Source organism: Ambystoma mexicanum, chromosome 5p (genome assembly GCF_040938575.1).
Source record: "Ambystoma mexicanum isolate Mex_15411 chromosome 5p, UKY_AmexF1_1, whole genome shotgun sequence".
NCBI classification, from domain to species: domain Eukaryota; kingdom Metazoa; phylum Chordata; class Amphibia; order Caudata; family Ambystomatidae; genus Ambystoma; species Ambystoma mexicanum.
In genome coordinates, this window is record NC_090930.1 from 973,549,601 (window position 1) to 973,571,779 (window position 22,179).

General features: G+C 43.4%; 1 protein-coding gene across 1 annotated transcript in view; it reads left to right on the forward strand.

Annotated features, from left to right (window-relative positions):
• GCNT2 (glucosaminyl (N-acetyl) transferase 2 (I blood group)) overlaps positions 1 to 21,558 on the forward strand; it is a 409,881-nt gene extending 388,323 nt beyond the window's left edge. The window contains exon 3 of the mRNA XM_069613442.1: positions 16,001 to 21,558. Coding sequence (XP_069469543.1) covers positions 16,001 to 16,191 — 191 coding nt within the window. The 3' untranslated portion in view covers positions 16,192 to 21,558. The remainder of the gene's footprint in view (positions 1 to 16,000) is intronic.
• The last annotated feature ends 621 nt before the right edge of the window (positions 21,559 to 22,179 follow it).

Sequence of the window (22,179 nt, forward strand, 5' to 3'; positions counted from 1 at the left end):
ATCCTATGTACTGCACTGGCCCCTCCCCCTCCTCGCACTTTTCCCTCTCCCCCTCCCCTGCACTTGCACGATCTCAATGTCACCTGGCCTAGTAAGATCGTTGTCTCTGTCTTCCCTCTGTTGCCCCTCCCATGCCTTGTCGCACCTTGAAACACTTGTGTATGGACGCGTTATAAATGCCATATCATATCACATCAAACTTGAAAACCGTGGTTATGATCTGTGTGACCTATGAATTCGATGTTGCAAATTGTGTAAGTATATTGCTGTAGTGCTGATTTTACTGGAGTCCTTTGTCGGGTTGGCACTAAGCTCACGGCATCGATTCAGCCGTGAGAATACTTGTTGCAGGCATGTCAGTCCAGCATTCATCTCTATGAATGGCCTGTATCTGCACTATGCCTGTTCCAAATGCTATCCTTTTTCGTTTTCTAGCACCACCTATAAGCTGAAACTATTACATGGGCGAACAGCTAGAAGGGAAATGGGATGTGAGGAGGGTCACACAGCTTGTGGGTTTTGTTTGGTTATTTAGCTCCCTATTGACTCCCTATGGCCATAATACTCCCTATGGTTATTCCCAACCACTACCTTTGCGTGCCCACCCAAAACACATCCTCTTGGGAACTCTATGAGCTAGCTTTAACAGGTAGTAACATCAAAGTTGATGCTGTAAGTGCCTGCAAGTGTTATTTTAAAGCAATTTTCAGAGAGTTAGTAGCTTCATTTCAGCAATAATTGCACTACTGATGTAATAAACATGTCTTAACCAAGCGTGCTTTCAGTACCTAATTTATAAGCCATACGCCTGAAGCATTGGCAAAGTGAACAGTTTTGGCTTGTGCATAGGTATTAGGTAGGCATTTGCCAGGGACAGCTATCATAGGCCCACATACTCAGACCAATTTGCAGCTGGTACCATCTTATGCCCACGGATCCACAACAGTTGAGTATGTGCAGTTCAAGGTCGGTCTCTTCCATTCACTTATCCTACTCCCCGATCATGGAAGCTTGCACGACAGGCATTGCATGGCAAAGGCTACAACTTACTTGACAAATGCTGTTTAAACACTTTACTCTTTAATTTGATTAAACGGAACTGTAGATTCAAGCTCGTGTACAGTCCTACTGCTCATCTCCCAAAATAAAACTAGATTGCACGTTTACATGCTTATAATATCCTGGTTCCCTGTGATTATTTTCCTTCAAAGATGCAAACACTTCATAACCCTCCAATCCCCCAAACGATGCCTCACCGAACCTCGCCAATTTTACTGGGTGAAGTTGATCTTAAACCCTGTGATTTTAATTTCTGAAAGTGATCAAAATCCACCTTTTGCAGGGCTGCATTCGAATTGTAGACTGATCAGGTTTCCCTAAATTGCTTAGATGGACATCGACAGGCCAAACAGCAAATCTCTGATTTAAATGGCATTTAAAAGTGAACAGGCTGAAAACTGGCTCATATCCTGATTGCACCTCGGGGACCAAAGAGTGCACTCTGCTGACTTCAGAGTGTGCACTGTATTGCTTCCACCATTGTGTGCTCTTTTTTAGTTGTGGCTGTTAAGAAGTGAATGATGTAAGCTCTGCACACATGCCATCACCTTTGGCATGGGAAGTGAGGATAGGAGAGAGAAGATGTGAGGAGAGACATACAGCCTGTGGACGTTTGGCTTTTCACCCACCAATTGAACACCCATGGCCTGCTAGTTCCTATGGACATTCCCACAAGCTACCTGTCCCACAACACCCGTCAGCCCCAGGATCCCTTTGCGCTAGATCTGCTTTTAAGGGCATGACATTGTTATTTTTGTGCAGTGTTCTCTAAACTAATGTCTTAATAGTAGCTGTAATCCAGCTCCTGTTATAATAAAACTGTCTTAATCATGTGTGCCTTCAGCCACTTTCTTTATAAGCAATATATGTGTCCTTGCATCTGTTCGTTGCACTGGAAAAAACAACAAAAAACATAGGATAGACCAGTGGATAAAGGATGACAAAACTAACTAGCTCGGCTAGCTTAATACATTATACAAATGTTATTATTAAATCCAGTACAAATAATAATCATACATTGTATGTTACACCATACTCATATATAAAAATAAAATGAATCACTATTCATAATCACAGTTCTACACAATTAGGCTCATACTCAACACTCTCCGTCACTAATTCATAAACATACTCATAAAACAGCAAAGGCTTACTATCTTAAAGTATCTTAAAGTATAGATATAGCTTGATATTACACATATATTTAACATATATTTCTATACTATGTTTTTTTGACCCTAGCCTTAATAATGGTGCCGTTCACAGTTTGTTATAATTTCCAAACAGTTTGTATAGTCGACACGTGTTTCGTGTTTCGATCGAATGTATTAAGCTAGTCGAGCTAGTTAGTTTTGTCATCCTTTATCCACTGGTCTGTCCTATGTTTTTTGCTTTTACTTTTCCTGAAGGACCAGGGATTGTAGCGCAGGTATCTCCTTTTTGTATTGAACTGAAAAAACAAGCATTGGCAAAATTAATAATTTTGCCCACTGTACGGCCATTTTCTAGGTGCTGTCACAATATACCCAGTTACTAACAACATTTGCCAGCTGTTGTCATCACCTAGCCAGTAAGCACCCTGATGTGAGAACCAGGAAATTGCCTATCCAAAAGCCAAAACTGTTGGCTTTGCCAATGCGTGTTTAATATTTTAAGATTTTGTAGTGCCTTTCAGAAATGTTCTTGAATTAAGATTACTCTAAGTGCCTTGATTACATTTGTGACTAATCGATGTGTCAACTCACACTTATGGGACATGCATGTGTTCTTTAGAGTACTTGGTAAATTAAACCTAACAGTCAGCACGGTTACAAATTTCGTTATACAGGAGGTCATGCACTCACTTGTGAGGAAGTATTTTTATAATGTGAATAGCCCATGAGAACTCGATACTGCTTAAGCATATCGAGTTGCAAATTGTGCTTATATTTCAGCAAAACATGCCCTGACTAGAGTGTAAGCTCTTAACACCTGTTGACAATGGTTAACCACAACAGCAATACAAATGTGTTTGATTTGACAGCTTCTTTATGTTTGTCTGTATGAGAGCTATGTGAACTGAGAAGTTCAGAGGCATGCACAGTCCACCTGCAGTACTCAGTGACAAAACAGCATGAACGCATATCTTATCAGTGTTTCTCGTTGACTGCTTTGCACATCCATTGAGCCACTGAGCCTGTGGTGAGAGGGGTGTGCCCGAGTGGCCTCAGCCACCAATCCTGCCTGGGCACTGTGTGACCTGACCCAGATCTCCCAGACCTGCATCACAGGAACACTGTTGATAGACGCAAGATGAGATAATTGATTTACATGAAGTTGCCCTACACCTTTGAAGCAAACCACCTGTTGCTTCCTCATGCAAAAAAAGATATACATTTGGAAGGATAGCTCAGGGGCAAGCAATGCACTTGCTTTGGGAACAAGAGGATGCAGTGCAACATGGGTTCAGTTCCTGTTCCTGTGCTTGGAAGCTGGAGGAGACTGGCATTAAGCAACATATAAAGGACCAAAGAAAATAATAAATTTGGCCTTTCCTAGGGGTGATGTCATGAGGCTGCTGCTGCTGTTTACATTTTAATATTTAAAAAAATCTGCAATTACGGTGACCTGCAACCCATCCTTCCCCTCTATCTCCCATCTAACAAAAAAACGGGGTTACTTACCAAATAAGCAAAACAGAAAAGTGATGGCTGAAAGGTTTCAAATGATTCATGACCACCGGCACTCCTCTGGGTCTGAGATGTGTGCTTGAGGCTCGATGTTATGGAGGCTGGTACTGGAGATTTAAGATGTTGTACTAGTGACTTACAGATGTTGGGATAGAGTGTTTGAGACATAATGTGTTGTAAGAGAGTTGAAATGCATTTAATGCAGATATCAGATGTTTGAGGAGGGTCATTGAGGCTCACACTGTTGAGGTGTTGAAGGAAGGGTACTGGAGACTTAAGTTGCTAGTTTGTTTGAGATTGATGGTGTTGGAGAATGCTGGAGACTTAAGTTGCTGGCGGGTAGCACTGTGTAAACATGAAGGTGTTGGAGCAAGGCATTGGAGGTGCAAGGTGTTGGAGGGCAGGAGTGGGCGCCAGACATTTAAAGCTGTTGACGGAGGGCCCTGCGCGACTCACAGTGGATGATGGGGTACCCAAATAGTTGGGGGATATTCAAGCGCTGGGTGACTGCCAGGAGTGGGTTCCTGTGCAATGGTTCAAAATGCACTATTGACAATAAAATCCCTGTGCGTATTGCCCAAGTGTAAAAACATGAAAAAGTACAGCCTCTGATTGTCTTCTGGTTGGACTTGTGGTGGTCAGTTGCTGTTTGCAGTCTGTGGCCAGACACTTGGCAGGCACTGGATTTCTTCACTTTGGGTTTAGGCCTCTTTGAGATGCTTTGTATGTTTAAAGCTTAGCCTGAGTAATGTACAATAGTCCAGGTTGTTGTGTTGGACGACCGCTTACATTCACAGTAATTTGATAATATGGGCCGATAGACACTGATATTAACACTACACATGGTGATCCATTCGTGTATGAAATGTATATTATATTACAGTGATATTGTAACCAAATCTTTCTTAGTGTAATGAGGAGCAATGCTATTTGTCAAGAGGTGAAAGGTTGCGTGCCATCACTTCCTGTGATGTCACTTGGGGCAGGGTCAACTGACAAAACTCATCAGTGGTCAAGAATCTTGTGATGTCACTTCCGCTACCCCAGGCATTTTGGTGAAATGAGTCCCTGCCACAAGGTAGCCACTAAAGAGTTAATATTGCCCAAAGAGGTCAGCCTGGGCAGGCTCAGAGAGAGGAGGGTAGGAAAATCAGTCCCACCCTAGGCGTCAAAGAGTTTGCAGAAAAGCAGAGTAATTAGTACCTTAATCATACCACATTGGCGTGTTTCTTCTCTACACGGGGCAGGTAGATTGGTACAGACACAGGCAGCTCTGATGATCCTGCCCCAATGCTTTTTCTCCTGAAACACCAGACAGCAAGAGACCTAGATGTGCCCGATCTTAGGGACCGTGAAGGGCAATAATTGGAAACTATGCACTAGGGGTACCCTGGTGCAATCAAATAGTCTGCTCTGTGTCATGTTAGTAAAATAGCTGCACTCCACTCTGCCCAGTCACAAGCCCAGTTGGCTACAAAACATGAAATTGGTCTTGACAAAATTAGGACTGAGTCAATGGTTTGCCAATCCGACTACAATGCAGGGAAATGTTAGTACATCAGTTAAGCAAGCCCTTAACCTACGGGCCAGCCAGCATTGGGCAAATGCTCTTGAAAAATGCACTGTGAGAACTTAAGCAACCTATACACTAAGGAACGATTTTCCGACCTATTTGGACTTCATTCCGAAAACTCTATACAAGTGCATGAATGATCATGCTTCCGCTATACGAACTTTAAGGTTTTTACTAATTTTGACTCGACTTTTACTTTATTATGCAATTGTATTGATGTGTGGTCTTTTAAGATAGATGTGTAAAATGCTTTATGCTTTTATGGGATTACATCCCGAAATAAAGTATGTTATTGATTGAGTAGCCTTGTGCATGCCCCCAGAAGGGTCGCTGGATGATACAGAGGAGTCTGAAGGAGATCTGGACCTCTACTAGGAGCCAGTGAAGAGATTTCAGAGTGGAAGTGATCTGGTAATGCGGTCTGAGAGCATGGATGAGCCTAGCTGCCTTGTTCTGGATAACCTGAAGTTGGTGGAGTCAGTTTACTCTACTTTACTTTATTTGTTAGGCGCTACCAGAGTGGCCCGGAGGCATACGGGTGCCAGGCACTCAAGTCCCTAGGAGATGGTTATGGTCAATACAAATCAAGGGGCCTAAAATGTGCTGGCTATACTGCCAAAATGAGTTATCTAAGTAGGTAGGTTTTAAGTTTTTTCTTAAAGCTATGCAGGGACATGCCACATCTGAGATCAAGGGGCATTTATTCCAACACGTGGGTGCTGCCACCCAGAATGCACTCTTTTAACCATGGCCAAATTAATTCTTGGTACTTCTAAAAGTTTTAGATTGTTAGATATAAGAGTCCTGATTTCCTTATTTCACATGTAAGATGGAAAATGTCCTGACAAACATTTATGAGTGATAGTGAGTAGCTGAAACTCAATCCTTGGCTCAAAGGGGAGCCAGTGGTGGCGTATCCTAATATTAGAGACATGCTCAAATTTCCTCAGCCACATTATGGCCAGGAGGGTGTTATTATGTGCTACCTGTAATCTCGCCACCTCTCCCTACCCAATCCCCACCAGCAGGCTGCTGCAATAATCTATTTTAGATCCAATAATCGCTCGGGCCACTGTCTTCCCCACTTTCTTGAGACAGGAATGGGCGAATATGCGATAGGAGTCTAATATAACATGCCGATGAGGAGACCAGACTACTCACTTGAGCCTTCATGCAAAGGGTTTGATCGAATAAGACCCCCAGAGTTATTATTCTATCTCTAGTTGGTATTACATGATCTGCAATTAGGAAGCTTTTATTTTCTACATCATCTTATTCCGTCTATGGCTGGAGCCATAAATTCGGTTTTGTCGAGGTTCAGCGCCAGACCACTCATGCACATCCAATCCTGAATAAGGTTATAGGTCTCTTTAACCACTTTGGCATCTTCCTCGTAGTTTCCTGTCAGAGGAATGAGACATTAGGTCAGGTGTCATGTCCTAAAAATTAAAGTGGGGGGACTCATCAACAAATGCAATGGGATGTTAGGTTGCCAAAAATTAGCATATAAAGGTAAAATATGCACATTTCATTAAATTGGCTTTGCATAACCACCGAATTTCACAGGTTGAATGGCATTTGCCTTTCATAAAATCAACACACACACAAAACCAAGAGAGGATATTTTCTTCTAATAGTGTTTTTGAAAAAAAAATGTTAAAAAGTGTGCATGTTTCAAGTAACAATGCAGATGTCTTCCCTGGAACTTGCAGTACCGAAATGCAAGAGTGAATTATTCATTATAAGAGGTGAAATCCACTCCTGCACTGTCTTAGGTTTCAGCCTCTTCAAATTTCTCGAGACACACCAGTTTTGTTGTATGACCCTGTTTCTAATTTTGAGCTCCTGAACAATACCAAACTCAATGAAGAAGTGATCCAACCAGGGGCACGGCTCAATGTTAGGTTTGCTCAAATTCACTTTATAAGAGACCAGCATATTGTCCATAACATGGGTGGGTTCATCAAAATGCTCTATAAAGCCCATACTTGTCATGAACCTTTCTAATTCCAGAGCTGCTACATCATTTTTATCCACTTTCCAAAGATTAAGATCTCCCAATATTATCCATTTGGAAGAGCATTTCAGCTGTGATCAAATCAAACAATTCAAACGGGGGACTAAGTCTTGCATGGTGATAGGGGGATAGTAAATCAGCATCATGTTCAGTGTTGCAGAAGCATCGGCCCTAACCTTAATGCAAAAGGTTTCACATCTCATAGGGCCGTCCACCTCCGACTCCCAAATATCTAGACTATTCTTCAAAATGGCTGCAACCCCTCCTGCCCTTTGGTTCTCCCTACTAACATGAAGTATGGAGTCATCTTTGGGAGTAGCGAGTAGTAAAGATGGTCCGGCTGCCTCATGGAGCCAAGTTTCAGTAAGGGCACAGATATTCATATCAAAGTCAATGATATACTCAGCCACTAATAGTGCATGTTTGACTAAGAATCTTGTATTCATTAATAATAATTTAAGATTGTCATTTAAATTACATATCTGAGATATGGGTGCAGATCCTTCCCCCACCTATAATGGCCTCCTGTAGCTTTAACAGGAAACCCCCCTGCCCACAGAGCAACCATATTGCTAAAAGTCAGCCTTCCAACATCTCTTAGAATAGGGTACCTCAAAAGTAACACTACTAGGGTTTAAGCCTTACCCTGCGGCCTGCCGACGACGCTGATGCATCTGACAAGGACCAGCAAAGACCGGCTTGCTGCAGTCGGGCTCGCACTGTCGCGCCTGCTGGCCAACAAAAGGTGCCAGGAACTACAATATGACTGGAAGTTGAAGTTCCTCCACCGCATGATTCAGTGAGTGCTCTAGTACTCGGAGTGCCTCTAATTACGTCAACGACACTCACATGCAAAAGTATTCAAATCTAGCCTACAATTGCTAAATCAAATCTAGGCATGTTTTTAAGAGCAGGCACAATTGAAATCAGGCAATTTAATAAAATAATACAATTCCTAAAATTATCTCCAAAGGTATATAAGAGGGCTTATAAAAATCTGACTTCAAACTATAGCTTTCTAGATGTCTGTGGAAGCTACTAATACAGTTTTAATGCAATTAAGTGACTAACCACATGACTAACCGCACAGCCTTTAAGTACCCGGAAAAGACTGGCTTGCTGCAGTCGCGCCGGGCGCTGGTGCACCTGCTGGCCAACAAAAGGAGCCAGGAACTACAATTTGACTGGGAGTTGTAGTTACTCCACCTCACGATTCAGTGAGTGCTCTAGTACTCAGATTGCCTCTAGCTACATCAACACACACGCAAAAGTATTCAAATCGAGCCTACAATTGCTAAATCAAATCTAGGTGTATTTTCCTTTTTTTTAAAAAATGTTTTTATTAGCTTTTATGTGTGGGAGCTGGGGTTTGTTTCCATTATTGAGCAATGAGCGACAGAGCTGCTACAATAAAGATCATCTATGGCTTTTTGTTTAGATTTTGTTAGTAAAATATCCAAGACATCACCCCAAAGTCTCTATGTAAATGGGGCCCAAATATAACTTTCATCACTGTATTAACACCATTCCAATATGGTTTCAAAATTGGACACTCCCACTATATGTGCCCCCATGTTCCAATGACTTTACATCCCCACCAACAGTCCCCAGACACTTTAGAAAAAAAATGTGTGTAATTTCTCAGGTGTCAGATGCCATTGGACCATCACCTTGACCTACATCTCTCAAATCTGGAGTCCCCTCAGGAGTTTTGGAATTTTCTGCCACACCTCCTGACATTGCTGTTCCAATATGGGGTTGCTTAAAGCCTTTTCCCACTGTTTCTTGTATCCCCACTGTAACTGAACTGGGGCATCCATAAAAAAGCCTATATAATGCTGTAACAATATGTTGGTCACCTGAATTTGTCATCAGATACTTTTCAAAGGGGGTAAACTCCCTCATTGCCCCCTGTCTATTTTCCGCAGGTAGCAGCCAATGTCTCAGTTGTGTGTATCTAAACCTTTCCTCTTTGTGTAAAGAGAAAAACTGTTTACATTGTTGGAATGTCTTAATCTTTTGGCTCTCCACCATACCCACCATCTTTTGACAGCCGGCTTCCTCCCATCGCCTAAAGACTCCCTGCTCTACTCCCGGTGTAAACTGAGGATTACAAAAAAAGGGCATTAATGGAGAAGGAAACGTAGATACCCACCCGCCATACCACTGTATCCCATACATCACCCATCAAAGCTGTAATTTTACTCATATAAATATTAGCCAGCCTATCAGCCTTCTGACACCATAAAACTTCTTCTAGGGGCCTACCTACCACTGCTCTATCCATCCACAGCCACATTTTTTCATGGTTCCCCCAAAACACTCATGTATTATCTGCAGCTGGGACGCTTGATAATAGGTTCTTAAGTTTGGGGCCCCCACCCCATCACTCATTATGGGCGCCGTCAGTACTTTCCAATCTACCCTTGGTTTCTTTTCTTTCGATATAAAATTCCCCACAATCATAATTAGGATCTTAAAACATTTCTGAAGGCCTGGAAATAATACAATACCTTTGGAAGCACTACCATTTTAATTATGTTAATCCTACCTATCCAAGAAATTGTCAGGGAATTACGGTCCTGCAGCCGCTTTTTGATTGAGTCTTATAAAGGGGGATAATTTGCCTGGTAGATAGAGTCCAAGGAATTAGTTATCTTCCCTCCCAAATATCGTAGGGCCCTGTTTGTCCTCACATACTGACCCATATCCACGAACCGTTCCTTTGATACTGTTCCCCCTTGTGGAGTCATAATTTCCGATTTATGAATATTGATTTTCAGGCCTGCCACTTCTCCAAATCTCACCAACTCTACTGTTAGCCCTGGTAATGAGCTAGCCAAATCTGTTGCCATGAGAAGTAAATCATCGGCAAACACCATCCCTTTTGCTCCACTCCTCCAAACTGTATGCCTCTGATATTCCTCTCTTCCTGGATCTTAGATAGAAGTGACTCCAAGTGTATTTCATACAGGGCCGGGATAACGGGCATCCCTACTTAGTACCCCTAGACACCCCGATTCCATGAGAAACATATCCATTGATTGCCAATTGTAATACCAGTGACTGATAATTAGCCTTGACCATTCGTAAAAATCTCGGATCAAACCCCATAGCCTCTATTGTGCGAAACAAAATATACCACTCCACGCGGTCAAACACTTTTTCTGCATCTAATGTTATTAGCCCCGCGGAAAGCCCTGACTTATTTGCCTTCCCGATCAGATGACTCACCCGTCTTAAGTTGTCAAATGTTTGCCTCCCATTAACAATGAGTTTAGGTATTAATTAACCAAATCTTGATGCTAATATTTTAGTATATATTTTCGCATCTATGTTGATAAGAACTATGGGTCGATACAACCCACATTGTGTACTATCCTTGTCAGGTTTGGGAAATAACACTACCTTTGCCTCTTCCATGGTCTGAGTGATACATCCCGATCTAATAAAGGAGTTAAAAAGAGAGGTAATTCCCAAAATGAATATATCTTTATATGTTTTGTAAAACAATGCCGGAAAGCCGTCTGGTTCTGCAGCCTTGTTGACTGGTAAAGACAAGATAGCTGCCCCTACTTCCTCTGGAGTAATTTCCCCTTCCAGCTCTTCCCTTTCACCTAAATCAATTTTTTTTAACTGGCAATGCTTCAATTATACTGCATGAACTTCTTCATCTGGGGAATCAGTAGTATATAGTGCAGAATAGTATTCTTATTCTGTGAATACCTGCAATATATCTTCCGAAGTGGAGCTAAAGGTTCCTTGTCCCGTTCTAATAGGAAGGATAGCCCTTGCTTCCTCCTTCTTCCTCATTTGCCTTGCCAACATACGGTCTGCTTTGTTAGCCTTGATGTAATACCGATGTTTTAAATATAACAAGAATTTCTCGGCATGCTTAGTCTGTAATAAATCTAATTGTCCATTGATGTGCCTAAATTCCCTCTTTAGAGTCATCCCTGCTTGTTTCCATTCTACTCAGTACTCCCTTCGGTTGCGATTCTAACTCTTTTATTGAGGCGAGCTGATTTTCTCGTAGAATCTTCCTCACAATTAACTCTCCCCTAATAGTCGACTTGGAAACATCCCACAGCGTACGCTCCTACATTCCAAATCTATTTCACTAAACCATTTCCGAATGTATTGCCTCCAACACCGTTCCACTGTAACCTTGGAACACTCTCAGCACTGACTTTCATCCTGTGTTTCTACCTGTGTAATATCTGTCATAACTTGTATTACTGCTTCTGAAATACCGGTCCTAACGTGTATTAAGTGAATAATCTGTAACAGCGCCACAATGCCCTTGGGCCCCTTGGGCGCTTAATAAATCCAAATAAATAAATACATATAAATTCCCAGAGTCCTATTTATTTCAAATGATTCCCCAATGTTATCACATACCTCTTTACTTATGACCGGGTCCCCAGTAGATGACTCTAGAATTTCCAGCACCACAGCCCAGACCCTTCCAGTTCCTGTTGTATATTTATTGATATGTGTGCATGATCTGACAAACTGATGGGCTGCAGATCCATTTTGCCCCATCCGAGTGGCTGACACCCAAAATAATCTATCTGTGTAAGTGACCGATGGACATGGGAATAAAACATGTACCCTTTGGTTCTCCTTTGAGTTTCTTTCCAAGAATCTACTACAGCCAATTGAGTCATACATGTTTGTAAAGTTTGTGTGGGGCCCCTATAAGATAATTGTACTGTCGCACTCCTATCTACCAGTGGGTCCCAAGCTACATTCAAATCCCCCATTAATATGATTTGTCATACCGCAAATGTTTCATGCTTGGCCAGCGCCCCCCGCAAGAATCTAGCCTGCCCCGTATTTGGTGCATATAAAGTAGCTATCATGTACCATAACCTCCCCCACTGGATACGAGCAAAAATATATCTACCTTCTTTGTCCACCTCCTTCGCAGTAATATGTAGCCCAACCAATCCCTTAAAAGCTATCAGGACCCCACCCTTATTAGCCCCATTGTTAGATTGCAGTATATGAGGGTACCCCTTGATCCTTAATTTATAGCTATCGCTCTTACGTATATGGTCTCTTGCAGGGTTACAATGTCCAGTTTACCATGCTTTAAAAAGGCTTCTAATTTACATCTTTTAACGGGGGAATATAAACCCCTAATATTCAGTGACATTAATTGGAACCCTTTTTTACCCCATGGCAGTTTTGGTATTTTGATTCTTTCAATGGCAACTGTCCCCCCTCAACCCAACCGACCCCTTTCCCATCTTCCCCTTCTCTCCTCCCCCAACACTCCGGTCGGACTCAACCCATTTCCGACCTCACCCATGCAACAAGCCATGGCGGTTGAGTCTCACTAAACACCCAGAGATGCATTTTGCAGGTCTACTAGGACCCATCCTCTCCCCAAATTCCAAGTGCCAGAATCACCTCCCATCTGCCTCAGCATCACCTCTTTGTCGATTGACCTCCTAGTGGTTTTGACTCTGATAATACCCAGGCTAATCCAAGTCCCACCTCCTCCCTCCAGGATCGGTCCATAATGTACATTTTTGCCCTCACTGGCGGATGTGCCTGGACCACTCTCGTACTCTTCTCCATTCCCATCGTTTAATCTTTACTGTTTCTCGTATGGGCCCAGAATCTTGTTGGGCAACCCCTTCATCCTCAATTTTCATAATCCTAAAACCTTATTCGCAGGAGGTAATGCAGTGCTGACATCCCTCCCATGGAAACAGCAATCCAAATGGGAATGTCCATCTATATCATACTTAAGCCTGCGATAAAGCTTTAACCACTGGACCCATCATTCTCTGATTCACCAATGTAGTTTGGGCTAGGTCTATATACAGTTGTATTTTGGCACCATTTACTTTGATGGGACTTGCCTTTCTAGCCACCTGTAGAATCGCCTCCTTTTGTCCATATCTTTGAAGAGCCGTAACTACATCACAAGGTCCGGCCCCTGGTTCCACTCTCCTAGATCCCACACAGTGGATTTGATCCAGGGGAACCTCTCCCCCCGCCTCACACTCTAGGAGGTCCGCAAAAACCTGTTGCATAGTATCTTTTAAGTCCCGATCTTCAACTCCTTCAGGGAGACCTTTCACCCGAATGTTAGATCTCCTTGAGTGATTTTCACGGTCCTCACTCTGAATCTCTAAGTTATTGCAAGTTGGTTGGTTAATGCATCTATTTTGCACATATCCTCAGCCAGTTCTTGGATGGCATTTTTTGTGGTATCCACTCTCTCTGTCAGTTCATTGATATCCCCTCTCACCTCTTGCAAGGATTGAGCTAGCCATAGGCGTTGCTAGGGGGGGCTGACGGGGCTATAGCCCCTGGTCTTTTGGTTGTAGCCCCAGAGATAATCTCACCAATGAACCAAAAGTTCATTTTCCAGTGAAGATAGGGTGCAACTCTTTGCATACTCATGTCACAACACACCTAGCACTCCTTGCTGCTGCTGGTGGGAGAGGGGACCACTCAAATCTTCCAGGGCCTTCTTGAATCGCTAGCTGCCAATATGGCAATCGCCACTCCCCTGGAGGATCACGTTGATCGTTGCTCAGCTGAAAGAGGAATCCTTCTCCATCGCAAGTCTCTCAGGAATCTACAGTGTCCACAAGGCACTAACGTTAATCATCCGACACCCCTTGCGATCTGCTATGTAAAATCCTCAATGTTTTAGGTGGCCCCGGGCGGGAGCCCTCTCCTCACGTTGTTCGTGTGTCGTTCGTGTCCCGGCGGCCATCTTGGAATCCCCTAGGCATATTTTCAAAAGCAGACACAATTTAAATCAGGCACAATTTAAAAAACAATACAATACCTAAAATTATCTCCACAGTTATACAAAAGGGCTTTTAAAAATCTGACTTCAAACTATAGCGTTCTAGATGCCTCTGGAAGCTTCTAATACAGTTCTAGTGCAATTAAATTACTCTAGTGCAGAACGTAGGCAGGCCCAGATAGATGCTATTACAGAAAGCATCGAGATGACTATTGCTCCGTTCTCCTGCACCTTATGTGTGAAATTCAAGAAAGGCAGAATACAACTGAGAAGGTGCAGCTAGGAGTGAAACTTCTTTTGATAGGTTAAGAATCTGAATGGGAATAAAGAAAATGAGTTATTGAAGAGAACTCCAAGGTTCCTCTAATAAGAAACCATATTAGTTGTGATGCCCATTGCGGAGGGCCATGGAAAAGATAAGGAGGTAGAACAGCCTAAGTAGATCAGGCTTTTTAGTGTTAACATCATTAAAGCTTAGGTTGTTTTCAAACATCCAGGCCTAGACACAATGGAGGAAGGTTGCGATCTGGCTAGGTGCTGATGAAAGGTCGCCATCAATCGTGAATATGATTTGAGTGTCATCAGCAAAAAATTAAAAGGAGAAGGGGTAGGAAACTCACCAGAAATCGAGAGGCTGGAGCCCTGGGGAGCACCACAGTTGTAGATAGTGCACTAGAAAATGAGAGTGGAATAGTGATCGTGTCATAGGCCGAAGTTAGATCAGGCAGGATGAGGAGGGCAAGACGGCTATTAGGCAAATGCAGCAGTTGTCTGTCATAAACATGAGGGCTGACTGAGTTTCTCTCATATGCTGGAGCACAGATTGGTGAATGTTTGACAGGTCATTATTCTCAGTAATGGCCAGAAGTTGGGAGATGACCATCTTCTCCGGGACTTTGCAAACAAAAGGCATCAATGCAATGGGACAGGAGTTGGCTAGAACTGCTAATACAACATGCTAAATATTATCCGTTTATGCAGGTAAGGGTGGTGAGAAGGTCAGCATTGTAGAGGCCCACTTTTTCAGAGCCTTTTAATTTCCCTATGGAATTTTCTTTTTTCTGTATTGAAGGAAAGCACTTGCCATTCCCTTCAGTACAGGAAGAAACATTTTAAATGTTCTTGGGACTTTTAACAATGTCTAGCTCTACCTTTGGGTGGAGATAAGAATTGGAGTTATTCCAAGGCAAGTATCCACCTTGTAATACAGATGTACTTACCATTGGTAGTATTCCTTAGTAAGGTCGCTGGGGTTCTATACTCAGCCAGACATGGAATGTGGTGGGCACTAAAACAGACAGGCCCTCATTACGACCCTGGCGGAGGACCATGGTGCAATTTGCACCATGGTCCATGGCGCAGAGCTGCCAACTCCGCCATGGGGGTTGGCGGACTTACCACCCCATTCCGACCTTGGCGGGGCGGTAAGTCCCCAATCCCCATTTACCCTTCCCCATTCCCATTTTTGCCCCATAGGGTATAATGGGAGTGGGGAAGGCGTTAATTACGCCACCGTAAATTACGGTGGCGTAATTAACAACAGGTCCCGTAGCGCCATGGATTTTTCCGCCCGGAAAAACCAGGCGAAAAAACCACCATGGCGCTACGGGAACTCGTAGTAAGGCGGAAAGGTACGCCATGCATTACGCTGGCGTAAAACCCTTTCCGCCAGGGTCGTAATGAGGGCCGCAGTGTTTGTGGACTACCTCCTGTCTTAACGGTACCACTATACTTGCAGTAAGGCCCGAAGTTCCTCAGATAAATTGCTAATACTGGTGGAGTTGTGCATATATAGTCCTAGTTTGCTTAAGATGAATAAAACATAGCTGTTTGTTACAGGCTTCACATTCATAACCATGTGCTAAATAAATGTTCTATTTGCTTTCTGTCCTTTCCCTTTACAGGTCGTTATGTAAGAGCGGTGTGCGTATATGGACCAGGAGACCTGGCCTGGCTGGCCAGATCGCAAAGCATGTTTGCTAACAAATTTGAGCTGAAGACCTACCCTCCAACACTGGAATGCTTGGAACTGTGGCTCAGGCAAAGAGCTCTGAACCAGAGCGAGAATTTGGTCCAGTCCAGCTGGTACTTTTGATTCTGAGTAGATCTACATTATTATAAACCAATTGGAACCCAACTCCAGCAAAACAACATTGCCGACAATGCGAAGAAAATGGCTATGAATACTATTTCTGAACATTCTGAACTATTTCTGGGATGTCATTTTTTAAAAATATGTTTGCCCCCATCGCCTGATCAACTTACCGATTCTTCTTTATGGGGAGGGGGAAGATTAAGATGGGAACATAGGAAAGTATTAATTAATTCGACATTTTACCATCTGTGTTTGAAATCAAACTCATTCATCCAGAAACCTTGCGGGCGGCGGCAACAACAGGGCTGCTGCCCTTTGAACCGCCCCTAACAGCCATATAAGAGGAACTGGTAGTGCTGACGCAGCTGCACGAGCCAAGCGCATCTCAGTCATCCTGTCTGCCCACCAGTAACCAGTGGAGCCAAGATGCTGGCGACAGTTACCCATATTATCTTTCCCCAGTGATTACTGACGCATTGTGTAAGTGTTGGCAATAAAAAGGCAGTGGGTTTTTATTGTACATTACTTAATATTACACAAAATAAATAGTCATAATAATAATAACCATATCATACATAATTTACACTTTTGGGCACCAGGTCCACGGTTGTGCACCCTGGCCCGTGCCACCACACCTGGATGGGTTACCGGCCCTCCAGGTTCCCCCAAAAGTTGCTCCTCTATCTCTACCAATGGCCAAATTATCTGCCAATTCCAGGTGGGGCTCGCCCCTTCCCTGTGACCAGTACTACCCCTTGTGGGGGTTTTGTCATTACCTGGTCTTGCTCATGCCGGTTGCATTCTAATGCTGTAATTATTCTGCCTGTTATTAGTCCAGCTCTTTGCTATGACTATAGCTTGGTATGGTCTTACCCTTATGTGTTGGACTCTTATTTAACCTTGCTCAGATGACTGCTTTTATTAAAACGCCTGTTGGTTTAAGATAGGCTATCCCTTGTCTTCCCCGGAGCCCTGGTGGCTGCTGCTTTAATCGTTTCTGGTTTTAACCGGTTCTGAGCACTCTTCTTTTTCGTACTTCTTTACGATCCCCCCAACATGGCCTTCTGGCCCTTCTGCTGGGCCTATGACTTCTCTGGCCCTTCTCCCTGCGCCCATTCTGCGTGCGCAGTGTTTGTGGTCTGCCGCCCTAGCTTGACTTTATACTGTATTCAATGTGGACTGGCCCTGTATTTTCTATTAATCTACTTACTGTCTTATGCTAGGGTTTGTACATATTATTTTTGTGAGCCCCCAAGTACTAACTTGGTTTCTATTATTACTGCTGTTAGCCACTTGCTATATTGTGTTGAGTGGTGTTTGCTACTGCTTTCTCAGTGAGTCCTCTTTCGTTTTTAACCCGTTTTCAGGTTTCGTGCTACTTGCAGCACCTTTTTTGGCCCCGACCGTCCAGCGTTGGCCTGATGTGTTGTGCTGAGTGGTGTTTGCCACTGCTTTCTCAGCGAGTCCACTCTTATTTTTTATACGCATTTTCAGGTTTCGTGTTACTTGCAGCCCTTTGGCCCCGGCTGTCCAGCGTTGGCCTATTGTTGCCTTACTTATTTCTTAAAAGTACTTCCTCCGGTTTTTGCTCGTGTTTTGTGGGCTATTCGCCTTATTTTACTAAAATTCTATATGTTTTTAGACTGACTTGCTATTGTCGGTGATTTGTCTCCTTACTAATTTCTCTTTTGCTGGGTTTTCCTGAAGTTCTCAGTCGATCCTTGTTGGTGTCCATCGGCTTCCATTGGACCCTATTCTCTTAATTTTCTAGCCACTGTTTATCTGGCTTGCACCGCCTGTGTGTGCCTTCTCTTAATTGTCCTGGAAAACATTTACGCGTGTTTGTTCTCTTGTTGCGGGTGTTGTTCTGCCTTCTGTTGCGTTTGGTTGAAACTTTGCGTTCATCATCGCTGCAGTCCACCTTCTTGTACCGCATAACACGTGTCAATGTAGGAGTATGACTGGTTCGAATTGGCTTGTGAGCTTGCTGCCTGTGATATTCGATAACCTCCTACTAAGTTTGCTGCATTCCGTTCAGAGTGCTGCGTGCAACTGGAGATTGCCTCATCAATCCGGGTTCTCCCTTTATTTGCCTCCCTTTGACTGGGCGGCCTTCTTTGTGATTTCTGATCCCTTACTGATTAGGGATAAGGCAAATTCTACAGTGTGTGTTAGAGACTTTTGATGCGGATGTTCCCCCTGTCTTGCGTTATGGTTTTGGGCTGACAAACTTTGACCCCAACTGCTGCAGTCCACATAAGTTGTGTCAATCAAGGATATGCTTCCCCATGCCAATCTTGGTTGGTACTCCTGACTGCTGGTCACGTGTGACTTCTGCTTGCTTGAAGTCTGTTTCGTCCTGCCCAAAGATGTTGTTTCCCGGGTGCTGGTTGGTCTTGTCTATATAGCTTCAACCACTACCCCTTTTATCTTTGCTACCTAGATATTTCCTCCTGGTGACTGTTGAAGATGCAAAATCTTCTCACCTTTTGCGCTGTCTGCCCAGATTCTGTGTTGTGTCGTGTTGTCTTGCTTCCAAGGTGAGCGCGTTGCTGCTGTGCTATCCCCCCATGACAATATTCTTAATTTTGTGCTTCACCTCCCATGCGGCCGTGGATCATGTATGTGCTCCACCACGGCGGCCTTGATCCTGTTGGGTGTCCTGACCCACGTTTGAGCTATCATGGTGCAACATTTGGTGCTGTGGGCTTAGAAAATCCAAGATGGCCAAAAAGCCCACATGTGCGCCAGAATCCAGGAGAACCACGCAGTTTGCGCGTACACCAAAATGGCTGCCTAACTCGCCACCCACCAGTGCGAGCATGATGGGCCAGGGTGCCATGAGTGGAATGGGTGTCAAAGGTAAAACAGCAGCGCCTGTTAGCTCAAAAACGCTTTAAAATTACCTTTGGTTTCTCTGAATGCCAGCTCAAAATGCCTATTTTCAAACATTGCAACACATCCAAAAATCTCACTGAACACCAGCGGACATCTGGCAGAATGAAGTATGTGTGCATACAAAATCTGGGAAGATGAAGAGCCCAAAACAATGTTCATAACAAAACTGGCTGAGCTATGCATGTCAGCAGCCTAACTGAAACTGGATTAAAACCACCAAAATCGAAATGTTTAAATTAACTGAGTGACCTACTTTTGAGTGTCACATAGTTTGTAACTGTTAAAATGTCATAGTTTTGAACTTAGAATCAGCATTCTAGCTGCATATGTAAAAATTGTATTGACTTAAACCGGGGAACAAAAAGTGACATTTTAGCTGAAACCTGGCTTAATGAAACTGAATTCTGCCTGACATCTACCCCCACAGGAGTTAAAACCTGCTCAGCCACTCTTCCCCTTGCCAAAAGGAGTTGTCACCTCTCTTATTAGATTAGGGGTGTAGCATCTGGGGACTACAGGGAGGTGAACAAAGACCTGTCCTGGACTCAGGCAAATGTTATATTGGGGGCGTTGTAAAAGTGGCTTCCTCTTGGGAGAAGTGGGAGGAGAAGTGCCTCTGGGAGCCACCCGAGCTGGAGGCGGGGACAGGCAGAAGCTTCCCCCATGTGCTTTGGAACCTAAACCACACCCATCTGGGCCAGAGCATAATTTTAAAAAGATAGATAACTCATAGTGCGGACTTGTCAGAATTATATAAGTAATATCATTATTTTTGTGATTTTTCTGTGAACATTTTGAGATGCGTTAGGACCCTGTGGTGTATTCTGAGGGGTTGCTAGCGGAAAATAGGGTCTCACTCCAAATGTCCGCATGTTAAAAATCGGACACTTCATCAATTCATGTCCATACTCCTTGCGCACATGTGTGTAAATTTGGGTAAATGTCCGATATTGCAAAACCAGTTAAAAAGCGCAAAATGTTGTCATTTTTTAATGCAAGCCCCCAGGAAGATCAGAGGCGGACAAGCATGGATCATAAGGAATATATAATGTGCACATGTAATTTCAACAAGTTGTATATCTGGGAAGGATGTATTTGAAGCAAATATAGATTTGTGGGCAAACTGACCAGGGGAGGATCCTCTGACCCATAAAACCTACAGCATCACTCTGACTCACATTTCCTTCCCCTAATCATGGGAGAGGGGAGAATTGGGCCAATGACAAGTAGAGAGGGGCAGGCTTAGCTAGGCCCAGGCACACACCCATTTTCAAAACACATAAAAAGAGACTGCTGGGACAGGTAGAGACATTCAAATCCAGTTGCTGCAGAGCGTTTTGCCGGACCACACAACATCCAGAAGATACCAGTTCCAGACTGACTCAAGCTACATACTCCAGAACCTAGAATCTATACTTTAGAACCTAAATCAGAGGCCTAAAACCACAAGCTGAGTTCTCTGCAGCAGGCCTCAAATCATTGCAAGCTACTCACAGCCGGGCGAGCTGCTTGAATCCCTTGCCAAGAACTTTTGCCAGGACCAGTGCAGAGATCCAGGAGCCGTGCAGAGACCGCTGTATCCGGACAGACCAGACCAGTGCCAGACCAGACCAGACCGTGCAGAACTGCAGACCCAGAGACCAGATCACTGTGAAGTGCCGCTAGCCTGATTGTCAGATCCGTGACGAGGTCCAGTCCTTCCAAAATATATTGTGAGTACTTAGGTCAGATTGTGACAGAAATAAGCTCTTAGTTTAAAATAATCTAGTCCAAACTATTTTAATCTAACCAGAACTGCCTCCTAGAAGTTGTCACTCGTCATTTTGTAAAGCTGCACCACTGTCACTTGTCAATTCTGCAGCTGCATAGCTGTCACTTGTCAATTTGAGTTACTTTAAATCCGAAAAACTACCGACTTCCTACTCCTTATACTTCTTCCGCAATCACGATTCACGCACTCGCGAATTTTACCGCGATTTGCGATTTGGTTAAAAACCCAGCCACGTGTAACCATCAGCAGTCATTTCTTTCCTTGCTAAAAATTTGTTTGCCTCTTAATCACCATCTCTGAATCATTGCTAAAGTGAGCCCGAGCTCATCCCAAGTATCTCTCACTCACCCTGAACCTCCTAAAGGGAATTAAAAGCATTTTCAGCATATTTCTCACTTCATTGCCACCACATTCAAAGCACTTGGGCCTGTGTTTTAAAACTCATACCGGTTTCCTCTAAGCTTGCTGGGGGGGGAACTGAATTTCGTATTGTATTTGATTGCATTCCTGAGAACGGTGTGCTCCTCTTTCCATCTACTTCCATGTCTTACATTGCATAGGGGAGGGGGGTGAATTGCCAGAGAAAAAGTGATTATATTATCTTTTGCTAAAATCATCTCAAGTATTTCTGTACTGCATTTTATTCCTCATTGCTTTTCCCTTGAAATCATAAAAGTATTTTTGCTACTTGATCCATCCTATACTAACTCCTCATTGATTATAAAGAAGTGTGCTAGTGTCAGATTACCCATTGTTGATTAACATTATATTTATAAGGGCGATATCGATTATTAATTTATTATAAAAGCGTGGTATCTATATTTTGTCTTATTTCTCAAATAAACCTTTTAAACTTGCAAAACAGAACTACTTCTTGGCTCAGTGGGGTCAGGGGGATTCTAAGAGAGGGGTGTTATATAGGGGTAGTCATCCAGAACTCATGAACTGGACATAAAGATATATCAATAAGGGTTTCCATTCAGTATCCCAGACTAGGCATTGACTTAGCTGTAGTGTTGAATTGAATCTTCTTACAATCCCCATTGATTTCTAAGCGTGAAACCGTAGATAAAGTCAGAGTTGCTCCGCGTCGTCTTGGTTCCAAATGCGAGCGTGTTTGTCGCGCTTGTGGGCCAAATGTTTGTGGCATTGTGTGTTTTTTGCCCTATTTCGCCGTCTGTGTCTCTCCACGTTTCCAGAGCTGGATGCAGTTCCTCTGTGTGTGTTTCCATTTTGGAATTATTCTCACACTGGACTAGCCTTTGTTTTGAGAGTAAACAAAAACACTGTTTGTATGAGAGATTTTTAAAATTATTCTA